The 23250-nt window shown below is 42.3% G+C and overlaps 1 protein-coding gene across 1 annotated transcript in view; it reads left to right on the top strand.

Moving 5' to 3' along the window:
- The window catches only part of fndc5a (fibronectin type III domain containing 5a), a 36399-nt gene extending 20006 nt beyond the window's left edge, over positions 1 to 16393 (top strand). Inside the window, exons 2-6 of the mRNA XM_072365976.1 lie at positions 512 to 627; positions 1999 to 2197; positions 11588 to 11677; positions 11761 to 11894; positions 12365 to 16393. Of these exons, the coding sequence (XP_072222077.1) occupies positions 512 to 627; positions 1999 to 2197; positions 11588 to 11677; positions 11761 to 11894; positions 12365 to 12424 (599 nt within the window). The 3' untranslated portion in view covers positions 12425 to 16393. The remainder of the gene's footprint in view (positions 1 to 511; positions 628 to 1998; positions 2198 to 11587; positions 11678 to 11760; positions 11895 to 12364) is intronic.
- The last annotated feature ends 6857 nt before the right edge of the window (positions 16394 to 23250 follow it).

Below are 23250 nucleotides of genomic sequence, written 5' to 3'. Positions count from 1 at the left end.
TCATCTACTCCTTTCCTTAGTGACGTTAGACTGCAGTTGTTGTAAATATCCTCACCCTGGATGGAGATGCAGCATTGCATGTGAATCTAGTAAAAGCTAAAATGCATAAAACCTGTGTTTTTCTGTGGACAAGGCATTAGCTTAGTGTCTTTCTATGAATGTGGAGTACATCTATCAAAATCATCCTCAGTGAATGTCCGTACAGTCACCAGCCATAAGACAATTTTGTGCACATTCTTGTCAGTTGGATACATTCTGTGGATATATGTACACCAAATGTTTATCAACGCATCGAATACTTGTTGAGTTGTCTAAATGATATGAAAGAAAGTTATACTCCACCATGAATTCCACCTCACAGATGATTCAGCTGAGCCGTTTATTCACACCACTGAATTAGACTTCCTGTCAAGCTGCCGGACATTTCGGCAGACCGCAGAAACAGAGCCCCTCCTTTGCTTCATACCACAGAGGAAACTAAACCCCTTTGTTTCTGTCTCTGTGTTTGCAGATAGCTTGTCGCCTCCCATCAATGTGACCATCAAAGAGGTGAAAGCAAACTCTGCTGTGGTGTCATGGGACATCCCAGAGGGAGACCCCGTCATTGGCTTTGCCATCACTCAGCAGGTGGGGAACACACTTTACAGTTAACACAAACACCTAATATAAATGTAAATGTACCAACAAGGTGACACAATTTCCAAAGCATGCGCTGCTATGTGAAAAGAAAGAAGACCCTCTTTCAGTTCTTCGGTTTTATGTATCAGGACATAACAAAAAATCATGTTGTCCTTTCCAGGTCTCAAAATCAGGTCAAAGCAAACTCAGCTGAGCAACAGTTCATGACATGTTATACCTTGAGAATATTTAGCATAACTAAGTCAAAATGCAGAAGCAGTTTTATGTCCATCGTTACTGAATTAGGAGTATAAGTAGCAGCCAGGCCCTGCTAAAGAAATCCACCTGATTAATTGATCATCAGCACGTGCGAGCGCCTGTTTTAGCAGTGTGGAGCATCCGGGCGTGTGTTAGCACAATGCTAAGGAAGAAAGACTTCAGCAATGATCTTAGGGTCTGGGCTCTCAGGTAATTTGTACTCTCTTTCCGAATGTAATAACATGCTCAGTGTATTATTGAGAACTACAGATCACAAAAGAGTGAATAGAGATTTAAATTAACAAATGAAAAATGAGCTACTGCACTGCCTCTCTGTTATTTTGATCGAGGCATTTTGAGACGTTTCATGAAGCCCTAAAGCAATTGTGTGTGAAAACAGGGCTGAATGTGTCTCCTTTAGTATTTCTTCATAATTTTTTAAAGGTTTGGGAATTCAGGGGAATAAGCTTTATGACTTTTTAACAAAGTAAAGAACGAAAAGAACAAAACTTTTGATTACCTATTAAACACGCTTAGTATCCGTTGTCTTAATCCATTTAGGTATTGACTAAAAGCTATGTTAGACGCTCCCGCCCCACCTCCATCTTTATGTTATGGATCCAGCTTCACACTGTATCCAGCGCATCCCTCTTACTTTGTATAAGAGTAAAAATGGAGCACACGTGTCATGTGACGTTTAAAATTAAAGAAATCAACAGAAACAAAGGTGTTCAAATTTAACACACTGGTCAAAACAGTGGCACCATCACAGCACCATAACCTGAATAGTCATGGTTGAGGCACATTTCACTCGCTGCAGTCTGAACACAATAGAACAGGTTACTTACAGGAAGAACAAAGTAAAGTTTTGTTCTGTCAGCTGGAAATCCCTATACTGCATTGATTGGTTACAGAGCTCCTCGGGCCTTCGGTTTGTCCATTTTGCACATGAGCATCACTTTTGGCATATAGCACAAGGTCCAAGGGCAACAATGGCGTCATCAACTCAGTCTCAGTCCTCAGCTGGTTGCCCCCCCTTCAGTTAGTTTTAAGACACTTAGAAAGTTTTGACTATCTCTTGGCATTTCATTAACTCCTACTTACTAATGTGTGCTCCAACAGAAGAAAGACGTGCGCATGCTGCGATTCATCCAGGAAGTCAACACCACCACACGCTCCTGTGCATTATGGGACTTGGAGGAGGAGACAGACTACATTGTGCATGTCCAGTCCATCAGCATGTCTGGGACGAGCCCGCTGAGCGAAACGCTGCGCTTCCGAACCCCGAAGGAGGCCGAGACCCAGGCCTCTAAGAGCAAAGGTGAAGTGGCAGAAAGACCAGACAAACAAAGCACACTTGTTTGGTCGTCTAACACATCCACACTTTAAAAAAGAAAAGTGCGACTCTGTTTCTGTCATCTTTCACAACACGAGTGCAGAGGACACTTGGCCTTTTGAAAATTTAGTGACAGATTTTGCCTAAAAACCAAAAGAAATCAATAGACACACAAAGCGTGAAATTAAATTTTACAACAGAGTGCTTTTGAAGCTCAACCTACTGACCACAACTCAGGAACAAAACGCCCAAGGGAGATGCATAGTTCACTGTGTATTGACGTTCCTCTGTGAGCCTCACTCTGCAGGCACCGTGCACAACTGCACTGTAAACCAGAATGAGGAAAGGCATTTATCAGACACAGAGAGGAGGGAGCCTGAGCTGCGAGGGGTGGAGAATCGATGTGTTTTTGGCCGAGGCTCTGCTCCATCTTTTCCTCCTCTCATTTACACTCATCTCTCATATGAGCTGCAGCGATACTCCGATACTTCAGAGGACCTGGAGCCAGAGGGAGTCTGTGGTGGCAAGTGGGCTTCCTGAGACATGTAGAACATAAAAACGATCACTACAGAGCAGTGTAGAGATGCTCTCAGGAACACTGAGGTCTAATTAGCACCGGATGTGCTGTCTGTGCGTTGTTTTATGCAGTGAGAGGGACCTTCAAGTAACCAATGACTGCAGAGGATCAAGAAAAACAAGCGTTTATTTACAGGTTTCTCCCTTTTGTGAACTGGCACATGCTCATTTCTTTTAGGTTTCGGGCTGGATTTAATCTCCTTCTGTTTTAAAAGTCACGAGAACGGAACAATGGGTCAAACTCATGCATAGCACAGAGATAAAGAGAAGTGCCTCAGACGCAAAAAACATTTTATTTACAGATTCTATGAGAGAGCATAATGAAGAAATATTTCAATCTGCATAGCAGATTTTTATAATGTTTCATCATGTACACATTACAGAACCACAGCAACAAAGAAGCACACTTTAATAATCAAACCATTAAAATTATTTTTAAAAGCAGTCAAATGTTACATATGATACCCACAATGTTTAAAAAAGGCATCCTTTAGCACTAACTGTGGTAATATCAGAGGCTGGCAGCAAACACACTCAAACAAACTTGAATACGAGCTCAAAAGGCTCCAGTCGTTGACAAGCCCAGATAACGTGAGTGGCCCAAATATTACCCTTATGTGCAGTTTTCTTGGGCCAAAGTTTGTATTTAAAGGACTCAGATTGACTCTGTGTGAAAGTGGCTGCCTAATGCCTGGATACGTACCTTATCCCAAGTTTGGCCTAGCTCATGACCTTTAGGCCACATCTGGTCCACATAACTGAGCTAAAAGTTCTAAGAGTAGCCCAGCTAAGGCCCAAACATTACTAGATGTCCTGACAATCCTGGTAAAATCTGTGGCAGTTGTCTGCACACAGAGTCTGCTGGCAGCAAAAGCTGATTTCACATCCATAATGAACAAAAATGTCTTTATTACGACAGCAGAGTCTGGAAAAGCTGAGAGGAATGAGACTGAACAATAATGAGGTTACGGCAGATGTAGAATGAACATCTAAGGAGCAGTGTGTATGATTTAGTGGTGGATTTAGCTAATGGTGAAGTTGCCGACAGCATAGACTCACATGCACTCAACATGCACACAGCCGGATCAGCAGCTGCAACACAGAACTCATGAGCAAAGAGCCAAGAATAGACAGAGGAGGGAAGCTTGTCCACTCTATTAAATGATGATTGCACCTCTTAATCTCCAAAGATGAAAAGGGCGGAAATTCTCTGTATGAAGTATTTCATAATAAATAAGTTTAAAATGATTTAAAATCATTCTTTTCATCGAGATGGCTTCAAATTTAGCAACTTTGGAAACCACATCTGATCTGTTCTTTATGACATAAGGGCATCACCTCCCCGAAGCGTCTGTTCAATCCGGCAGAAAGTGCAGCCGATATCGAGCTATAGAAGTGGTACAACAACTTCATTACTCTGATCGAGTGACTTTAGAAGAAAAAAAAATTTTTCTGTCATGTCAAGTTTTCATTCATAATTAACATTTAGCTAAAAGGCCAAAGAGCAAAGCTGGCAAAGCTCCAGTGGAACAGAGCAGCCAGCCAAGATAGTGGCAGTAAAGCTGAAACAACCGCATCTTTTAAACCAACATTTCACCGGCTGAAGTCCGAACAGGCCCCCTCACGGACATACAAAGAAGAAAAGAACACATTTAGAAACACTGAAATCAATGAATATAAAAATGAGTAGATGTGGAAATGAATTTAGAGGCAAAACTTAATGAATGAATTCAAAAAGAAACAGTAAATAAGGATGCAGGCAAAGGATCGGTGACCTGTCCAGGATGGGATAGCCCCCCGATCCATCCAAAACAGGAGATACAGAAAATGGATGAATGGATGTAAAGAAATTAGAAAATAAACTAAGAAAAAAGCTTGTTTGGAAGCGTTGTCATAAATTGGAAAAACTGATTTAAATATGACCAAAATCTCTCATTTTTGTTTTTTATTTATTCATACTTGTGGCCCATTTCACCCCCACAGAAACTCTTTTATTGAGCCATAAAAGGCTGCATTTTTAAAAATCAATTCTACTTGTAGTATGATATCTGTTTGTAGTATTATTGTGTTATCATTGTAATCGCTGTTAAATATAATATAGAAGTTGTACATCTCTAAGACAGAAACGGGTTTCAAAATATTAAAAAATCCCTCCGTAAATCTCCCTCCAACCTAAATTGTATTTAATTTAACCTGTGTTCAAGGTTAAAGCTGTTTTATTGCAAGAAAATTGTCTTGGATTAAATAGTCTGCCACTTTAGACCAGATGCTGCACTGCCATATGGTTGCATATGGAGAAGAATCCTCTTTAATCTCATCACAGTTTGATTTGCTTCAGTTTAATCACAGGTGCTAGTAAACTGTTTCTGTTCCAAGTAGACAGAGCTGGACTATCTTTCTCCGAGCTTAAGACTGGCCGCCGTCTTCTGATGCAACTCTCAACAAGAGCAAACAAGCACACTTCCCAAAGGTGGAGCGCAGCCTTCAGATGTGCAGATCATCAGCCTCCACTTTTTAAAATGAGGTAGCTGAGTCGAGTTGTTCCATGTGGAAGGCTGTTAGAGGAACCAGCACTCTGCCTCGGTTCATTCATCCGCTGCCAAAAAACTGAAGATCTCCACATACTGGCAGGCTCGGCACATTAACACACAGTCCTCACACACCCAGTGAGAGTCCCCATGCGCTGCAGAGCAGAAAAGACTTCCCAGCTCCTTCATGCGTTTCCCAGCATCACAACGTAAATATCCACTGAGAGCAGATCTTCACGGTTTAACACGGCACCCCACGTCATTCTGGGTCCAGTTTGATCTGCTTTCTCAAGGATGCCTGTTTGATTAGCTCAGCTGTGTTGGAACAGTGGAACATTATGATTGGAAGATGAGCAGGTATCGTCTAAGTCAGCATTTTTTGGATTTCAGTAGAAAATCAATGTTGCTGCAGCATTCAAAGTAATATTTGTTCATTTTCCAAACGACTCAGACTGCAATCTGTTTAAATCCACCTGGATATGTTGGGCTTTTGTGCTGATTGAAGCGCTTCATTTTCTATGATCTGAAGGTTCTTTTATCGAGGTTTGACAAGTAATAGACAACACCCTTGTTGCTACAGCATTATGCTCATTGCCCATCATGTGAGACAAGATAAATACGGTAAATTGAGATGAAAAGAATTTAACTTATTCAAAGAAAAATCTAACCAAAATAACAGTAAACAGCAGACTAATGGCTGTGTGGTCAGTTTGAATGTCTGATGGACAAAATGTGCCAACAAGATAAAAACAGAGTTAGTTTCTTACAGCAGATAATTGCACAGGGAACAGAGTGAGAGCATGGTGTGTCTTGGTACAGCTGTTGGTCCCTTGTCTCCATACGACAGGAAAACATCCAGAGAATAAAAGAGGTTTCACGGTCCTCTCTCAGCTGCTCAGCCTCTCTGTTCTGCCTTATCACCCTAATCTGAGCAGAAGGAGCAAAGGATGAGCCTGAAATGCCGTATTATTCCCCGCTTCTTCTCATTTCATCTTTCATGATGGGTTTAAGCTGCAAGAGATCAAAGGAAGCAAGAAAGATAAAAAAAGAAAAGCACAACCTGTGCACAAAAAACAAAAAGGAAGAGACAATAAATCAGAGGAAGAGAGAAGGGGAACAGAAGGTGACTGACAGAGAGGGAAAAGGGAAAAGTCATCGAGGGTGTAGCAAGACGGGGGAATAAGAAAGCCTGACAATTAAATTCTGCTGTCAGAAACACAAACTGTGTGTTTTTTGCACATGTGCACCCTCTCTGGGATCATTTCTTGAACCAAACACACAAACATAGAGCATAAAAAGTGCTGCAAACAAGGCTCATTGGTCTCCTCAGATCTAACAAAGTTAGAAACCTCTCTCTCTGCTCCTGCAAGTAAATTCTCAAGGAAGGATGAAGCAAAAGCTTCGTCTTCTTCTGTCACAAAGGAGTTCCATCTGTACATCAAAGGCAAGCTGCAGTAAAATACTGCAAGATGTTCCCCGAGACAGCATCCCTTAGTTCAGCTGCATCCAAAACGGACTAACACAACTCCCGAGGCACACAAAAGACAAAGGAGGAATCCCACACAGCTTAGAAACAACGGCTTAAAATTCAGCCGTTTAAGGAAAAGTAATCCTTTTCCTTTTGATAATGAGACAAGAAAATCAATAACAATCCCGTGTCTGAGTGTTAAGTAAAGGGAAAAGTCAGGATTATTTTTAGCCTAGCTTAGCATAAACACAGGAAGGGGTTAGCCAGGCTCTATGAATACACTGCAAAATAAAGCATTCAGCCACAGGTTCACGTTACCTGTCTGTGGATCCTAGCTTTCAGCAAGTACCTCCACCTCAGATCTCACTCTGATCTGAGTGCCCATGACAAGCTGGAACAAATCCACAGAGCTCCCCGTTCATGACCCCACAGGTCAGAGCTGCTGTAGCAGTGTGAGAGAGACCTGCTCCACGTTAGGCTGGTGGCTTTAATGCTGTGGCAGTTAGGTCAATGTGGGGACATGTGATAAAAGATTTTGTTTAGTGAATTTGCACATTTCGGAAGGTGAAACGTGTCAGTGCTCTTATAATTCTTAAATTTGTCAAGTCAGAAACAGATGCGTTAGTTTCACGATTTTATATTTCTAGTCGTAGAAATCAGAAGACCAGGTAGAAAATCTGTTAAATGGATCACTGATCACAAATGAGCTGAAGACATATGAGAGCAGATGACAAGAAGGAGTGACAATAAAATAAGAAAGGTCAAAATCTAAAAACTTTTAGCCCCTTGAATGGGTCAAGATTTTAACATAAGCCATCCGTCATGCGTTTTCTGAGCAGCTTTATCCTGTTCGGGGTGACGGGACATATGAACCTATCCCCGCTAAGACCGGGTGAGAAGCAGGGTACAACTAACATAAGGCCTTCACAGACTCACGCCATAATTCCATCAAATGTTTGTGCACGAAACAAAATGTGCAATAATGCCCATTTCCCTCCACTGATATTCTGATAAAACCCAGTTGCTAAAGTTACCAGCCATATAGAGTCCTCCTCAGGAGGGATGCAGGGTTTGTAGAATATGTTGTGGGACCCTTATGCTGAAGATTTGGGTTCAAGGACATTACAAGACTTGTTTTGACGCAGATTCAGTCTCTCTCTCTCACCACTGCTGTTTGTTCCATTCTCACACACTCCCTGGTTTGGTTTAGGCAACAAAAGTACTTGGCTCAGATTATGCTTAAGAAGTGCTGCATGTTCTCCGATGATATGACGGGATGGAAAGAGGCTACTTTAGATTACACAGTTTACAGCAGTATTTTTCTCTGAAGAGTTGAATGTTTAATCGTAGTTGATGGTTAAAGATAAACAGCTGGTGGGGCCAGGTCACTTGTCAGAGCCGTTAAACAGCTGCGGACCAACACAAAATTCCACAAAATTTCCTGTTTTACTCTGAGAAAGTTTTTAAAAGCACACGTGAATGGAAACCTACCCACAAGCCAGATGTTAGATGGCTGCTTAACGAAGACCTCCATCAAAAGCATCAACGTACTCAGCGAGGTTATTTCCATGAGCGACATCCCTGAACTGACCTTTTAACTAATGCCATACGTTGTTGTGACGTTGTTGCAGTCAACACCATAAAAGAGCAGCAGTTGATGAAAACCACAGCCGCATCTACAACTTGGTCAGCGTGTTTCCAGCTGACCAGTTTGCCCCAGTAAAGCAGGCTGGTAACAGCATCAGGCACCCTGTGCCGCTGCGCTTTGATTATTTAACACAGAGCAACAGAGGCCGATCGATCAGCTGAATTGCTTGTTGCTAAAAGCCGTTGAAGCGTGGGGCTCCTGCATAGCAGGCCCTTCAAATGTCACCTGCTGCATCTAATAAAGGGACGGAGTGCTCTCGATGCCGCAGTAAACTTTAGGCCACGCCTGAGACTTCCACAACACTCAGCAGTGTGAGAAAGGGCTGCTATTTGTTTGACAGAAATCTACCATCTACAGGATGACTGACGCACACATTTGCCCTTTTCTTGACTCCACGTGCATGTGCACAACTCTCTTTATGTGCTTTAAATCATCACCTCTTTCAGCCTGCACCTGTGCAATAGTCCCCTGCCATCAGAGGGCTGCAGCTGTAATTAAAGACCAGAGAACACGATCTGACAAATGGGGGAAAAACAGGGGATCTGAGAGAGAAGAAGCCCCCAATTAAAAGAACATTTAGGGAATAAGACAGCTGCGAAATACACTAAAACACACTCATTCATCAGCCGAATCAAAAACAGGACACGCTCTGCCAGAAAGCTCAAAGCACCTCAAGAGTTAGGACAAAAACCTTCAAACAGCAGCTTTCTGAAATTAGAGTCTTTCAGTGAAACTCCAAATGGATAAAATGAGTGAGCAGCGCAGTCTGAGCAGCAGCAGCAGACATCTTTGGAGCTGCAGAGAGAAGAATCTTAGCAGGAAACCCTGCAGCGAACAGGAGGAACATGGTAAGAAATATCACTCTGAATTGTTTATGAGGAGATGGGTCGCTCAACTCGGGTGTTTGCAACCACCCTGGCTTCGCTAAAGAGAAACAGAAAGAAGCAAAAGCTGTTCTTGGCTCCCATTTATTTCTCTTTTTTTTCAGAAAACTGTGAACATAAAACATCAGATTTTCACACTAATTCTAAAAGTAGATGAAGAGAAACCAATGACTCAAAAATAGCATCTCTTAATAATCTATTTGCTGAGGAAAATGATCCGATATCACGTGTCTATGAGTAGTTACAGTACGAGTTCCCCCGAGCTGCTTCTACTCAGACAAGTTGATGGGTTTCCTCACAGTGACTGCTCGCTTCAGGCAGTTTCTCTGTTAGTAAAGGAATTAAATTTGGCTATTCTAAGAAATAAGTTCTATTCTTTAACCGTTTTCGTGATAGAACAGCATGTGTATCTTGGGTTGTCGTCTTGCCGGATGATCCACTTTCTCTTGAAGTCAGTTTACAGACAGATGCTCTTCTGACAGACATTTTTCTGAAGAATCCACTGATCATATTCCATATTGATTGTTCCTTCAATGACCCACCAAAACAGGTCCAAACCATGACACCACCACATTTTACAGATGGAAGAACATTTTTATGCTGGATGGCAACGTTGTCCTTTCTCCAATAAATGGTTCTGGATTTAGGCTGAAATATTCTGGATGGTCCATGTGGTCTTTGGACCTTCGTCTTGGTGAATTTCTTCCATTTGTGCAAAATCGGTTTGGTTGGGAACTGGTGAAGTCCAGTCCAACCCCTTTAGAGATGGTTTTGCAAACTTTGGTACCCTGTTGAGCACTAATAGCTCTTTTTGTGAGGTTCTTTTCTTTGTGTCACACCTCATTAGCATACCGGAGATGGAAAAGCATCAATCCAATATCAGTCAAACGAACTGCTCATCCAAGAGATTCAGGCCATATTTGATCATTCCTCTCAATAATGGACCAAGTATGATCATTTTTTGCCTCTTTTAATGTTCAATATCTGATTTAATATAATTTTTTATTATTCTTTTAACTTTTTGCCTTTTTTTTGCTATTTATCACAATTATTTACTTTCTGTGTCATTCTTTCATGTTTCTTCATTTTTGATACCATTTTATTTCCATTTGCTTTGAAAAGTGTTACAAATACAAATAAAGCAAAGTTGAATGAGACTCGACCTTTAAATAAAGTCATGAAACAATGTAGGGTTTGGAAAGTTTCATGCACCGCTGTGTGTAAACCTGTTCTGTAAAGTGAAGTCGTCAGCACAATGAAAACCTTCAGATACAGTGTTGAATTTATTCAAAATATTTCAGTGTTTTTCATTTCCAACATTTGACTTTGCTGACATACAAAACCATCAAAGATCCATTCATTTTCGAAGTAACACTTTTCTCCGCCTACAGTTTTGGGATGTAACACCAGTCATTAAAACAAATCTCCACGTGAGCCCTGCACATGTGCAGCCATGCACATGCATCTGTTGTCGTGTTGAAGAGTCACAAAGACGCCATCAAAAGTGTAAAGAGACTGTAAAGCTAAACGGCGTGTTGTGGGGCTGGAAACCAAAGTTATGAACTGCGGTGTCTTTACCCCGGGAAGGTGTCTTCCCACAAGCGTTGGTGTACCTTAAAACAGGTCCGGAGGCATGTAGTTTTAGGGTTCACAAACTTCTCAAGTGTTGCTTTAATGGCGCCATTAAATCAGTGACTGTGATGTGGAAACAAAGACTTTTTTCCTTCTTTTGGAAATACCAAAGATATTTAAAACTCAGTGTGTTTACAACAACCATCATCTGCACCACAGCCCAAACATTCACTTATTTCAGTGAAGCGTACAGTAACGACTGTACAGATGTTACATCACGCACAGCGTCGTTTGTTTTAGCTTTTAAATCCTGTACAACTCCAACACAGAAATGCAGACTTTTTTGCCTCCGAGCTCTGCGTTTTTAAGTGTTTAAGTGTTCCCAAACATTTAACTGCCTCAAGACTCGCATTCGAGCTCACAGCAGGCTGACGTGATGTTAAAACTTTATGGAAGCTCATTGAATGTAAAAGGGAATTTATCCAAAAGCCATTATGGTGAATGGGAGATATTAGCAATATTGTCACATCAGAAACATGAAGAGAAGCATTAACAGAAGAAAGTTCTTGAAGGCTCAAATTAAGTAACCTTGGTTCCTGTGATGGATTAGGTGCCAGAAGCAAATTCACGCTGTTAAATCGTAAATGCAGAATCATTCTTTATTCCCCTAATGTCGTCCAACTCCTTTTACTCCATCAGACGAAGTCACAATGGAGGAAGTTGGCCAGACCACCCAGCTGAGGGCAGGGGAGCTCATCATCATCGTGGTGGTGCTCATCATGTGGGCAGGTGAGGACAGCTATTTTTAATCAGACAGGTTTAATGTGCGTCATTTCCATCCTCACAGGGCACTCTGCTGTCTCTCCTCCCAGGTGTGATCGCCCTCTTCTGTCGCCAGTATGACATAATCAAAGACAATGAGCCCAACAACAACAAGGACAAAGCCAAAAACTCTTCAGAGTGCAGCACTCCTGAGCACCCAACGGGGGGGCTGTTGCGCAGTAAGGTATAACCCACCCTCCTCCTCCTCTTCTTCTTCCTCCTCTCCCTGGGTGCCGTCCCCCCTCAGCGGCACCGGGCAGGTGAATGATCCCGGCCACTTTTATACGTTTTCCACCGACACTTCATTAACTGTCAAAGTGTCATCTGAGCGTCGGCTTCAGGCTGAAGCGAAACGCTGCTCCAACATGGCGCCATTCTGTGCATGACTGCAGCATTCTGCATCAAACAGCAAAGGCACTCGAGTCATGGCTTCTTATACCTTCTGTTTTGATCAACGCAGAGCCCCATATCATACCCATATGTGCAGAAACGTCAAAATAAAATCTTTATTCCTTTCACTGTTTTGTTTGAAAACAAACAAAAAAAACCACACACACACAAGCATCCTCATGCTCATTAATGAAGGACATTGTCCAATCCCTGTTAGTCCTTCCCGGTCTTCTCAAACCTTCTTCTTCTTCTTTCCTCCAACAGTTCCCCAGGAACAACAACAACAACAACAGGATGCCATCTGTCAACATCATAGAGGTGTGACGCCTTCTCTTTATACAAAAGACTCCACGCAAACAAGCGAGCCCCTTTTAGAGCCCGTCTGCTTGTCAGGATGATGCTGGGACTCTGGGTCTCTGTCCCGTCAGATATCAGCACCGAGGTGAAGGTGCTGGACTTCAGGGGCCGAGCACAGCCTGCTCGGAGAGACAGCAGGGAGAATTCAGCGGGGAGAGTTCAGCGGCCGCTCCGTGCTCGGTGATTATTGTACGATAGGGAAGCGGATACAAGGGCCGCACAGAGGAGACAGCAGATAAACCAACCCCAGGGACCACGGCTGATAAACAGAGCCAGAGACCTCACTCCTGCCTCATTCCTCTCGGTGCATTATCACCACACACCTGAACACTTCTCTCTTCTGGGTGGCACTAAGATGTTGATATAGTCTATTTTAATCACATCATTTTCTCCGTAACAACCAGTGTCACATTTTTGCTTTCAATTTGAACAAGACGCCACCGGTGCAACTGTTGTTCTGGTATCCGCTTTGTTTTGTAGGTACTTTCTTCTGCAGACTCTTTGCTGCTCTGTGAGCTCGTTTCCCCTCACCTCAGGGAATCTAGACTCCACCTGGCTAACCGAAGTTTCCAAGATGTGCTGTTGATGCACCTGAGCAGCTTTAGAGGGATTACTCGGCTGAATCACCCAAACTCATATCGAGTTCTGTCTAAAACATACACATGCAGGCAAGATCTGGAATATTCTTGGTCATATTTGTGTTTGTCCTCATATTTTGAACATAGTATTTTTTAAAATACAACATTCCCCGCCTAGAACGAGCCCTTTAGTATCTACTTGTGTCTTTCTTTGCGGGTGATGGATTTCACAGCATTCTGGAGAGGAGCAGAGCTTCAATAACAGAGTGCGTTCATCTAATTAACTTTAAATGAGGCTGGACTCTGAGGAGACATTGAGGAGATCAGCAATAACAGCCCTCGGTGGAAGCAAAGGAAGCCAGGACCCGAACTCTGCATCGTCTATTAGCGAAACCTGAACTCTCAGCATGTGGCAGATTAACAAACTGCACACCCAGGATGAGGGAATAAAGCTCCGACTTCAATTTCAGCGGATCCCCAAAAGTCTTTTGGCCCTCTTTAAAAAAAGAAAAAACAAAAAGAAACTTGTTTTTGTTGGCAAGCATGGAAGAAAAACTTTTAACGGGCCCAACCTGCAGCCCTGAGACTTCTTTATGACATCCTGAAAAGATGTCAAGACAGAAGGGCTTCTAAGACTTTTTCAAAAGTTCCACGTTTCAGGCTACATATAATGGAAAGGGGGTTATTTGTTGCCACATGGCACACACGGGGTGGGGGGTATGTATTTGAGGGCTGATTCAAACTCAATAGTACTGCCTTAAAAGTAAATATATCCTATGATTTATGTAATAAGATGTAAGGCCCTGTATCTCACATTTGTGTCATTATTTACCCAAAGTGAAGGGAAACGTCTCAACAGGACGCCATGTTGTCATCAATGGCAGGAAACCGATGTGTAAATACATTTTATATGTCATTCTTGTTTATTGGTGCGAGTTTAAAGAGCATTTTGTTCAATTAGACTAATGTGGAAAATGTGCCATTTACTCCTACAAGAGGGTACTGCTACTGGTGAAAATGAAGTGACTCATTTTTGTTAACACATCGCTGTTAAAGTCCTGTTTTTTAAGCACTTTTTCACAGCACTCCTCTCCTGTTATGCACCTCTGTTATATAATTTCACTTGTACCGTTTACGTGCAATGTGAAGGGACTCCTTTTGAGCGGGAAGCATTGAAGAAGAAATGGCCCTGAGTGTTTGGACCACACAAACAAGGCTGAGCTCCATTCAGTGGCTGGAGATCTGTATTGAGAGGCAGGATGGTGAACCTCTTCTCATTTTGCTGCATACTGACTGGTCTTTTATTATTTAAACAGGCAAACACATGCAGGCACACATAAGTAACAGGTCGAAGCCCCTTTAGTCCCAATCAGAATGGAAAAGAGGCGCTTAACAGAGAGCGATGAAGGTTACAGCTGAGTGCAGCGGACAGAATGATGACTGATGTAATGGCAGGCTTTTATCACCATCACCCCACTCTTTCTCACGCAGACACACACTCTGCTTCCCCTTTAAGAAGCGGAGAAAGCAGGCACTAATTTACAGTGAAATCACTTGGACTGACCCCTCTGATTAACACCCATCTAAGCTTTTGTCAGGACAAACTTCTCTGCTGCAGTGATCAGCACTTAAAGGAAAACTTCCACAACTCAAGGTTGAATCCATTTTTTTCCCAGGAACACTGTCCCCGTAAGCAGACTCTCTAATCAATAGACATCCATCCGCACAGTAATGGATAATCATGACCATCTGAAAAGTTGCCAGCAATATGTTTCTCAGTGGCATTCAGTGGAAGTGCTTTTAACTCTCTTCATCCTCTTCCTCAGTTGTGCAAATGAGAAAAACTTTGCACAACCGCTGTAAATATTTTATTCCTTATCCCTTATTTAAATGTAGGGCTATTCTAAAAATGCATTTTTGTGGCAGGTTGTTTCCTGACTGGATAGCTTGGCATTTTGGAAATGGAAATGTTTGCTTCTGCAGTTAGATGAAAAGGCCAATGACACTTTCACATCAGCTACACACAGCAGCTGGTTTGATTACTTTATTTTTCTGTTAGTCTATGGCAGTGGTTCTCAAACTTCCTGCGATACCTTCCCTTTCAAAGCCAATTCTCGGGGAAACAAACATCCATTTTCCCCATGCAGAAAATGCCATTTACTGCATATTTGACAGCTTGTTTTCCATCATCTACTACAGCAGCTCCCTGCTTGGGAACCTCCGAGTCCAGCTAACCGGCTGCTGGCCCAAATTATTCATACCTACGCCACTGTTTATTAAAAATAATCAGGAAATGTGGTCCAACAAAAAGGAATAGCTAAAAGAAAACCACATCATGCCAGAGACCAGAAAACAAAGAAATCTTTTGCATAGGGCGAATTTAGAATCCATGAGGGGAGATCGAGAAAGCCTCTAAGCGATCACAAGCACCGTTTGCAGAAATGCGTCGTCAAGGATGTCCGTGAGAGCGTGAACAATTTAGGATGTTAATAGTCACCATTTATCGTCAACATTTACAACACGTCTCACTGCTTTCTGTCACTTGTTAATCTGAGAGTAATTTATTTGATCTGTACATGTGTGGCATCGGTATTCTCACCCAACTCTGACAGCTCAGAAACCCACAACCTGGATTGATCAGTTTTGAACCGTTCACATCCAAACAACGTAAACACCAACACGTGAGCTGTTAAAAAACTGTTCATTTTACGGGGAATTGGTCGACCGTGTTTAACAACTACAAACTGAGTGAGCATCCGGATGCCCAGTTAATCAACCATGCACGACCTTCTTCATGGAATACGGGATCATTTGGATCCGAGTTGCTCCTGAGAACATCCAGCCACCGCTGCTCCGTGGGGTTCAAACTACACATTCAACAACACCGAGGACTTCATTTCAGGCCCGAGGCGTGTTCTCATGTTATTGTATGTACAACATCTGAAAACGTGAACAAACTATTCCACTGTAAGAAAACACGTTCGTGAAGAGACACCGAATTTATTTCCTCTTTTTTCACCCCCCCTCGAACACTCACACAATGCCATGGTATAGCCCACCCTCCTCCATGTTTTGTATCAGCCTGCCTGGAAACTCAAACCAAGCCTTGTGATGATACAAAGAAGTTTGAGAATTCAGTTCTGGGATTCTTAAACTACAGGAAGGAGCTCCACAAAGAAGCATGGTTTAGAAAAACAAACTGCTTTATTAATGCCATCATATTTATATTCATTCTATCAAGTGTACAGCAGTAATTACTTAATGAGGGCTAGCATGGTTCAACTATTATATGCACAAGATTACACAACTTCAGTTATGAAGACAACAGTGTATGCTTACTTGTGTATGCTTCGATGAAATAAAAATATCAAATATTTTCCAATCAAAAGGCTTTGTATGCTCTTAATGGGGAGAATAAAATGTACGTGACGACATGTAAATCAAAGCTCTCTGGGCAAAAAAAGAGCATCTTTAAGAGAACAATTGTACAAAATCCAGGAAGATGCTGGTGAATAATAGATGAAGCTCAAATATTACCAGGCTTCAGCTGTCAAAGATCTCCAGAAGCTGGGGGAGGAATCAAAGTCTGCCCAAGAAAACTCCCCCAACGACACGGTCTCTGGAAAATGCATTTACTGTACTGACAAGGTAGCAACTTGTGCGAGAGAACGTGCACAAATTCGTAATGACTGAGAAATCAGTGAGTGGCAAACCAACTCATCATGTTGAGCTTAGTCAGGCTTAACAGGAGAATGTGTTCGCATCAATACAAAAGCAACGATCAGCAGACCAATGTTCAATGATCAATGCTGCTGTGGGAGAGACGCTGGGATTATAATCGTCTTTTCCCTGTTTTGCAGAATAACCAACACAGCCGCATAACTGTGCGGCATGTGAGACAAACGCCAGCAGATCCAGAGAGGGGAACAAAAAACATTGCTTTAAGGCAGTCCGCTCAGGATGAGCCGCCCTATCTTAACAGACAGGATAACTTCAACACCAGTGAGACTGGCCGAAAACACGAATGCTGAACATTTCGGTGTGTGTGGGCTTAAATCTGTCAGAATCTACCCGTGCTCAGGTGACTCAGAGTAAAGCTGAAAGAGCAGCATCACTGCCCAACGTTAACAGAGGACGACAGCTGAACAGGCCAAGCATTATTACCACCAGCAGCGCTTTTACAGAACAGACGAGTAATCAGGAACCGATAACACAAAAAAACAACCTTAAAACAGGCACAGCTTCAAATCTATTAAAAGGCGAGTCCTCTCACATGCTTCAAACACAAGTGCTTGTTCTTTAACTTCAATAACGTCAAAGAACTCTTAAAACGTGTATTAACTCGATAAAACGGCACATGCAAAGTACACAAAATAACAACACAAAAGTGCATGCAAGGGAAAAACAGTGCAAACATTGACATGACGCAGAATAACTTACAAAACAGATTTCAAATGAGTCGAGCAAGTCCGACTTGTTTACTCCATCCGGAAGTGCAGATTTAAGGATATGGGCTGCGTTCAAATATTTTGGGGACTTTGCAAAAGCGCCTGTGTGACACTGAATTCTTGGCCCGCCACTCGTCGAGGGTCATCGAAGGCGTCTCATTGCCGAACCGTTTCTGGTAGTTTCTGAAAGCAAGCACAGGTTCAAAGCCGTGCACGTCACGAGAGCTGCGACACGTCTGCTTCACAACTGGTTTAAAATCACATTTGATGCACATGTATTCCAAAGAAATTCAACAGAAACAACATACCTGCAGGTGAGGTCGGAGGGATGCTGCCACTGCGCGCCAGTAGAGTCCGTCTGGCCGGCAACGTGGGTCATCAAGTCCAGAAGCTCAGTCATGAGTCCTGGAGAACAGACAAAATGCTTCTTTGGATATCTTTGATTTCAAAATCAATGTTGACACTGATTCTCCAAAATGTAGAAACGCCAAAGAGAGATGGAGTAAATCGCCCTTGAGATTTAAAAGAACTGAGGCAGCAACTGACAGGAAATGCCATTTGCAATATGGAGGAGCAACACTTCACCCTGCAACCATTTCTGGAGACGGTGCTTTCAAATGTCCCCGTTTTTATTTCCTCAGTTCAATCATCATCGCCACCGGAAAGGCAAGCAGAGGGCAAGAGGTGGTGTGTGCACGTGTGGGCCGCTCTGCATGGGCGCTTTGCGTTACAAAGTATTCTTCATTTGGCCCTTTGGTGACAATGAAACAACCCATCAATTCATTTCCTGTTCAGAATTTTTAGAGCGGGTCTAAATTTATAGTTTCATGACGCAGCAGAAGTTTAGAAGGCGGGCAAAGAACGACGCCACGCCTTTAACCTGCATCTCAGGGGTTAACGTTTTAACACCTGCTCAGAGCACCGAAGCACAAGGGTAGCAACGGTCAGCAGACGCTTGACAGATTTTGTGCAGAGCCAGAAAATCGCCACCAATACGAGTCTCATTTTTCATCAGTTAGTTTCACAAAATTTTACCAGAGCTCACAAATCTGTCCACACTCAGAAAGTGACCAAAGTGTCTCATACTGGCAGTGTTTGCTTCTTAGAAATGAGACACTTGTCCCATCAGCTGATCTAAGATCTGTCCTCAGTGGACATACGAACATTGCTCATTTTCTTAGGACTTTTGGTGGTTGTTTGAGACATTCATGTGGTTAAAAACAGTTTTTTGTTGGGGAAAAACTCAGAAAGCAGATTTATTTATGATTCCATGAATGTCCTCATAGATTGACAGTGTGGATGCACCAACCACAGGTCTGGGTGTAAATATGATTAAGATTATCCAGTGTAGCTTCTTAAAACATCCATCTTTAATATAACCTACGCAGGGTTTGGCACCAGCGGACTATCTTGGGAGCTGTTCTGGCACAACAACCAACTTTTCTTTTCAATATTCCAGACTTTGCCAGATCTTACGCAGCCATTTTTGACATCCAAGTATAAATAGGGATGTTGATTAAGTGATTTTTAAAATCTAAATGCTGAACATGTATGTTTGTAAGAGGATTGTTGTTACTGTGCCTCATACAAATCAATTATAGCTAAAATAGCTGTATTTTACGTCAGCTTCGATGCTAAAACAGTGAGCAGCAAGGAAAAAGCGACAACTTCTCCACCCAGAGCTGAAGTAAAAGAACTGGTCTTACAGTTATTGCTGTTCAACCAAACCAAAAATCAAGCAGCTATTTCACTACTTGTTCCACACCCGGTGCCAGTGGGCTCTCATACAGCTGCTCAAATAAAAGGTGTATCAAAAAGCAAGATAACAAAGGCTAAAATGCTCAATTCAAGTCTTTAAATGAAACCAAGAAGATTTAAGGTAGCTACAATATGTTTATATATATATATATATGTATGTGGAAAAAATGTCCCTTTGCTTGTTTAATCAGTTCATTTTTAGAAATATGCTTTACATTTTTAAAAATATATTTTTATTAGATAAAAACAAAGAGAACAGGAAACAGTCTTGAAACAAATGTTTTTCCAGTTTCACAAGACTTGAAAAATAGGAAAAACTAAATGTTGTACTTTTTTTGTACGAGGTAGCCCAGATGTGCAGCAGCAGTGAGGGCAGAAAGGCAAATGAGCACGTTCCGGTGTGTCCAAAAACACCGCTTCATTTATGACCTCATCCTCAGATCGGAGGACTCGCCTCTGGGGCCAGCTTCAAGCGTCCATTCAAGGAGATACAATTTGTCTGAAATCAATTCATTTCAGGGTAGCTCAGTCTCCACAGACCTCCACATACGAATGCCCCAAATTTATGGCAGATACTTGCACAGATGAAGAATGAATTCCTTTTATTAAGATGCAAAGTTATGCATTATCGTCTGCTGGGCTGCTCCGAGTGGAAGGTGAGTGCTAAGACTGCTACCCAGAGGGAATGCATAATGTCTCCGGGTTCCCAGTCAACAGCTAACGCAATTAGGATAATGAATAGATGACATCACACAGCCTGAAATCATCTTTAAAATACAGCCTGCAAGAGTTGAATCAGGCAAGTACAAACCCCCATTTGACCTACACTGAAATTGATATACCCGAGACAGATCAGCTGGTCAAATTATTATTTAACCCTAATGCTGCAATTCACGGCTGCTTAAAAAAAGCAGCTGTACATTCAACAGTCAGCACACAATACTGGACTTCAAAATGACAATCATCAGCCATTAAAGAGAAAGAAAAGGACATAAACACCTAAACGGCTGGATTATTTAGGAGTGGATTATTCTTATGAACACTAGTTTCCTACCTTGGGTTGTCCCTTGCTTTTCAGTCATGTGACTGGTCACAGAATACACATACTGCCTTTTCTGTAGCTCCGATTCCGTTTGGCTGTTACAGATGTTGGGCCTAAGAAAAGATAATTAAATGAGAAAAAACAGTTACAGTCACTGTAGAAATACACACCTAAATGTAGCTAAATCTACAAATTAGATTCTATAGTTATAATAAAAAGAAAACCCTCAAATGACCCACAAAGGCAGAGAAGTAGAGACAAGAGACTAATGAGGACATAAAGGGTTGCCAGCGTGTGTTTGGTGTGGTCACACTGCTCCTCCTAGAGGTAGCAGTGGTCACTGCAGCACCTTTGACTCCTCACACAATTGTCCCTCCAAACAGTTCTGTCCCTGTTTTGGTTTGCAGGGTTTGTCTTCTGCTCTTGAGCTGCTGATTTGCTGGAAGTGTGAGACGGGCGAGGAATCTCCACTTTCGATTTTACCTTTAAAAAAACCAACAAAAAGCACAGTTTGCTTGTATTATCACAAAATGAGCACCACCTCCTGATATAGCAGAAGACCTGAGGCAACTAACCTGCACTTTTAGAGGTAAAGTGTCTTCATAAGATGTATCCACGGTGGAGTCACCTCCACTGTGGGCCTGACAGGCGGATGCGTGCTCCTTGAGAGCTTCAGACAGCCGCCTCATGTGCTCAACAGCAGTACTTGACTGGCATACAGATGACTCAAATATTGGTTCCCCAATATCCCAAACCTCCTCAACATCCCCCTCTAAGGATTCCTTGGGGGAGCTCAAAGGCTCCAACAGCGGCCCGCTTGTAGTTACAGTATACGAATCATTATTTAAGAAAGAAAAGCGCTGACCACATATCAGAGCTTGTTTGTGACACTCTGGCTCTGATGACCTGTCCCCATGACACTTCTCCTGGTCGTCACTTGGGTGAGATGTGGAAATGTACCCTTTGTCCTCCTCCACAGTTCTCAGGTCAGGTTTCACTTCTTTCTTCACTTGCTGTTCTTCCTGCCTCAAGGGATTGAGGCACAAGATGTCATTGACATCGTGGTCAAAAGTAGATGAAAAATTTAAGGCGATCTTCTCGCTCTTAGAGCTGGCCCGCTCAAGCTCATCCTCATCTCCATCTCCTGGAACTGACGAGCCAACATTCTCCAAACCAAGCCGAGAGTGCACAGTCTCTTTTGTTTCAGTCCTCCGAGCCTCTTCGGGGTAAGAAGCCAATGCAGGGTAAGAGGGGGCAGAAGGTGACATCGAATCTCTGCCTGACAGAGGGCTGCTGTAGTCCGTGAAGCAGCCAAGGTCAGGGGACAGAGCATTAGGGCTGCGTAGCTTTTTAACTGGACTGCTGCTGCCATCATTCAGACTGGATTCATCAAATTTTCTTTTCTTCACAGAGTCATTAACTATCTCAATTTTAAAATTAATAAAGGGGCGAGGTGACTGTGGTGGCGGCGGCGTGGCCATCCGTGAATAGACAGACAGAGGCTTCAGGTGTATATTTTTAGGTGAATTGAGGCTCCTGAATATTGTGTTTGGGAGCGATTTGTCATCCATGTCTGTTGAGAAAGAGGAAATAAAGCAAATCAATTGTTCATTAACCACAGTAAGCAACGGCAGCTTGAAATAATGAACGTGATAAGAAAACAATGTGACAAAGATGCATCGTATGATTATCGGTGTGCCAACAAAATGCACCAGAGTGCTTGTGTTGGCTAAAAACTGAAAGCATTCACGTTTGGGCTGCCATGTACCGACATATAATCTGCTCTCAGTCCACCTTTCAAAAGAAAACATCCCTCAGAACTACCCAGCCCACTCAGGGATGCAGCATATGAACTTGTGGGGAAATCGGAAAAATAAACCCTTTCCAAAAGTAATGGCTCTTGCAGTTTACATAGATGGGACATTACCAAGAAAGGGACAACATGTTTTGTCTGTACTGCTGTGTGTGTGTGGCCCAAAATTTGCAGGGAAAGACAGTTAAACACGTGCTTTTAAGGGACAACAAATTACATCATGTTTGTCACAAATCTTTGCCCACTAACAGGTTTGAAGAGGAGTCTTCAAGTGTCTTCACAAGACTCAAGTGTAATGGATTATTTTATTTGGTGAGTCGCAGGTCTCCACACCATTTGGCATCGCAGCTTATTCCTTTATAATAAAGGAGCACAATATTATTTCAATGTATTGTCTTTGTACTATCACATCTCTGCTTATTGTCAGTAGAGATGGGATACATGAATACAAAATACATGTAAACATTTTAGTAGAACAAAAATCCCACAAAAATCAAGCCTCTCAAAACTGGACAAACAAAGAGTCAATGTGGTTGGGGATCTAATTACTCTGAATGCATACTGGACTGAAAGGGGTCCAGGTGCGCTTCACTTCGTTCAGAGTTTGGTCTTTTTGTAAAAACAACAAAGTGTAAGTAAGTGTATATTAATACAGTCAAATTCCCAATAAAGCTGCTGTTAGACACGTAGCTTCCGGTCTCTGCTAAACACGTCAGACACTGCAACTGAAAATCAGCCCATTAAGTCTACGTGTCAGTTTGTGGTCACTTAAAGCATTTCCAGACTGCCGCTCTGCTCTAATAAAATCCAGATCTTTTTTAACTGCTGTGTCGTCTGACAAAAATCATCAGTACAGTGGGCTGGACTGTCTCACAGAAGGGTTACAAAAGAGTTTGTGTCCTACTGACAGGTAGGTGGTTTAATAAAATGTACAACTTTACTCACAAACCCAACATACAAACAAGTTTTAAACACACCCTTTACTCACCCTGAACAGTATGGGCCATACCCGCCTCTTCTTTCCAAATAAAATTACTTATTGATGCCGTCAAAGCCAAATATCTGAAACAAAAAACACACATTTTTAATATATATTCAAGTTATATAACCCATTGATAAAAGAGAAAGCATCTTTGCTGCTGCCAGGAAGAGTT

Source organism: Leuresthes tenuis, unplaced genomic scaffold (assembly GCF_036924035.1).
Source record: "Leuresthes tenuis unplaced genomic scaffold, fLeuTen1.0.hap1 SCAF_15, whole genome shotgun sequence".
In the NCBI taxonomy this organism is placed as follows: domain Eukaryota; kingdom Metazoa; phylum Chordata; class Actinopteri; order Atheriniformes; family Atherinopsidae; genus Leuresthes; species Leuresthes tenuis.
Note: the sequence above shows the minus strand (reverse complement) of the source record. Positions and strands in the feature narration are given on the sequence as shown.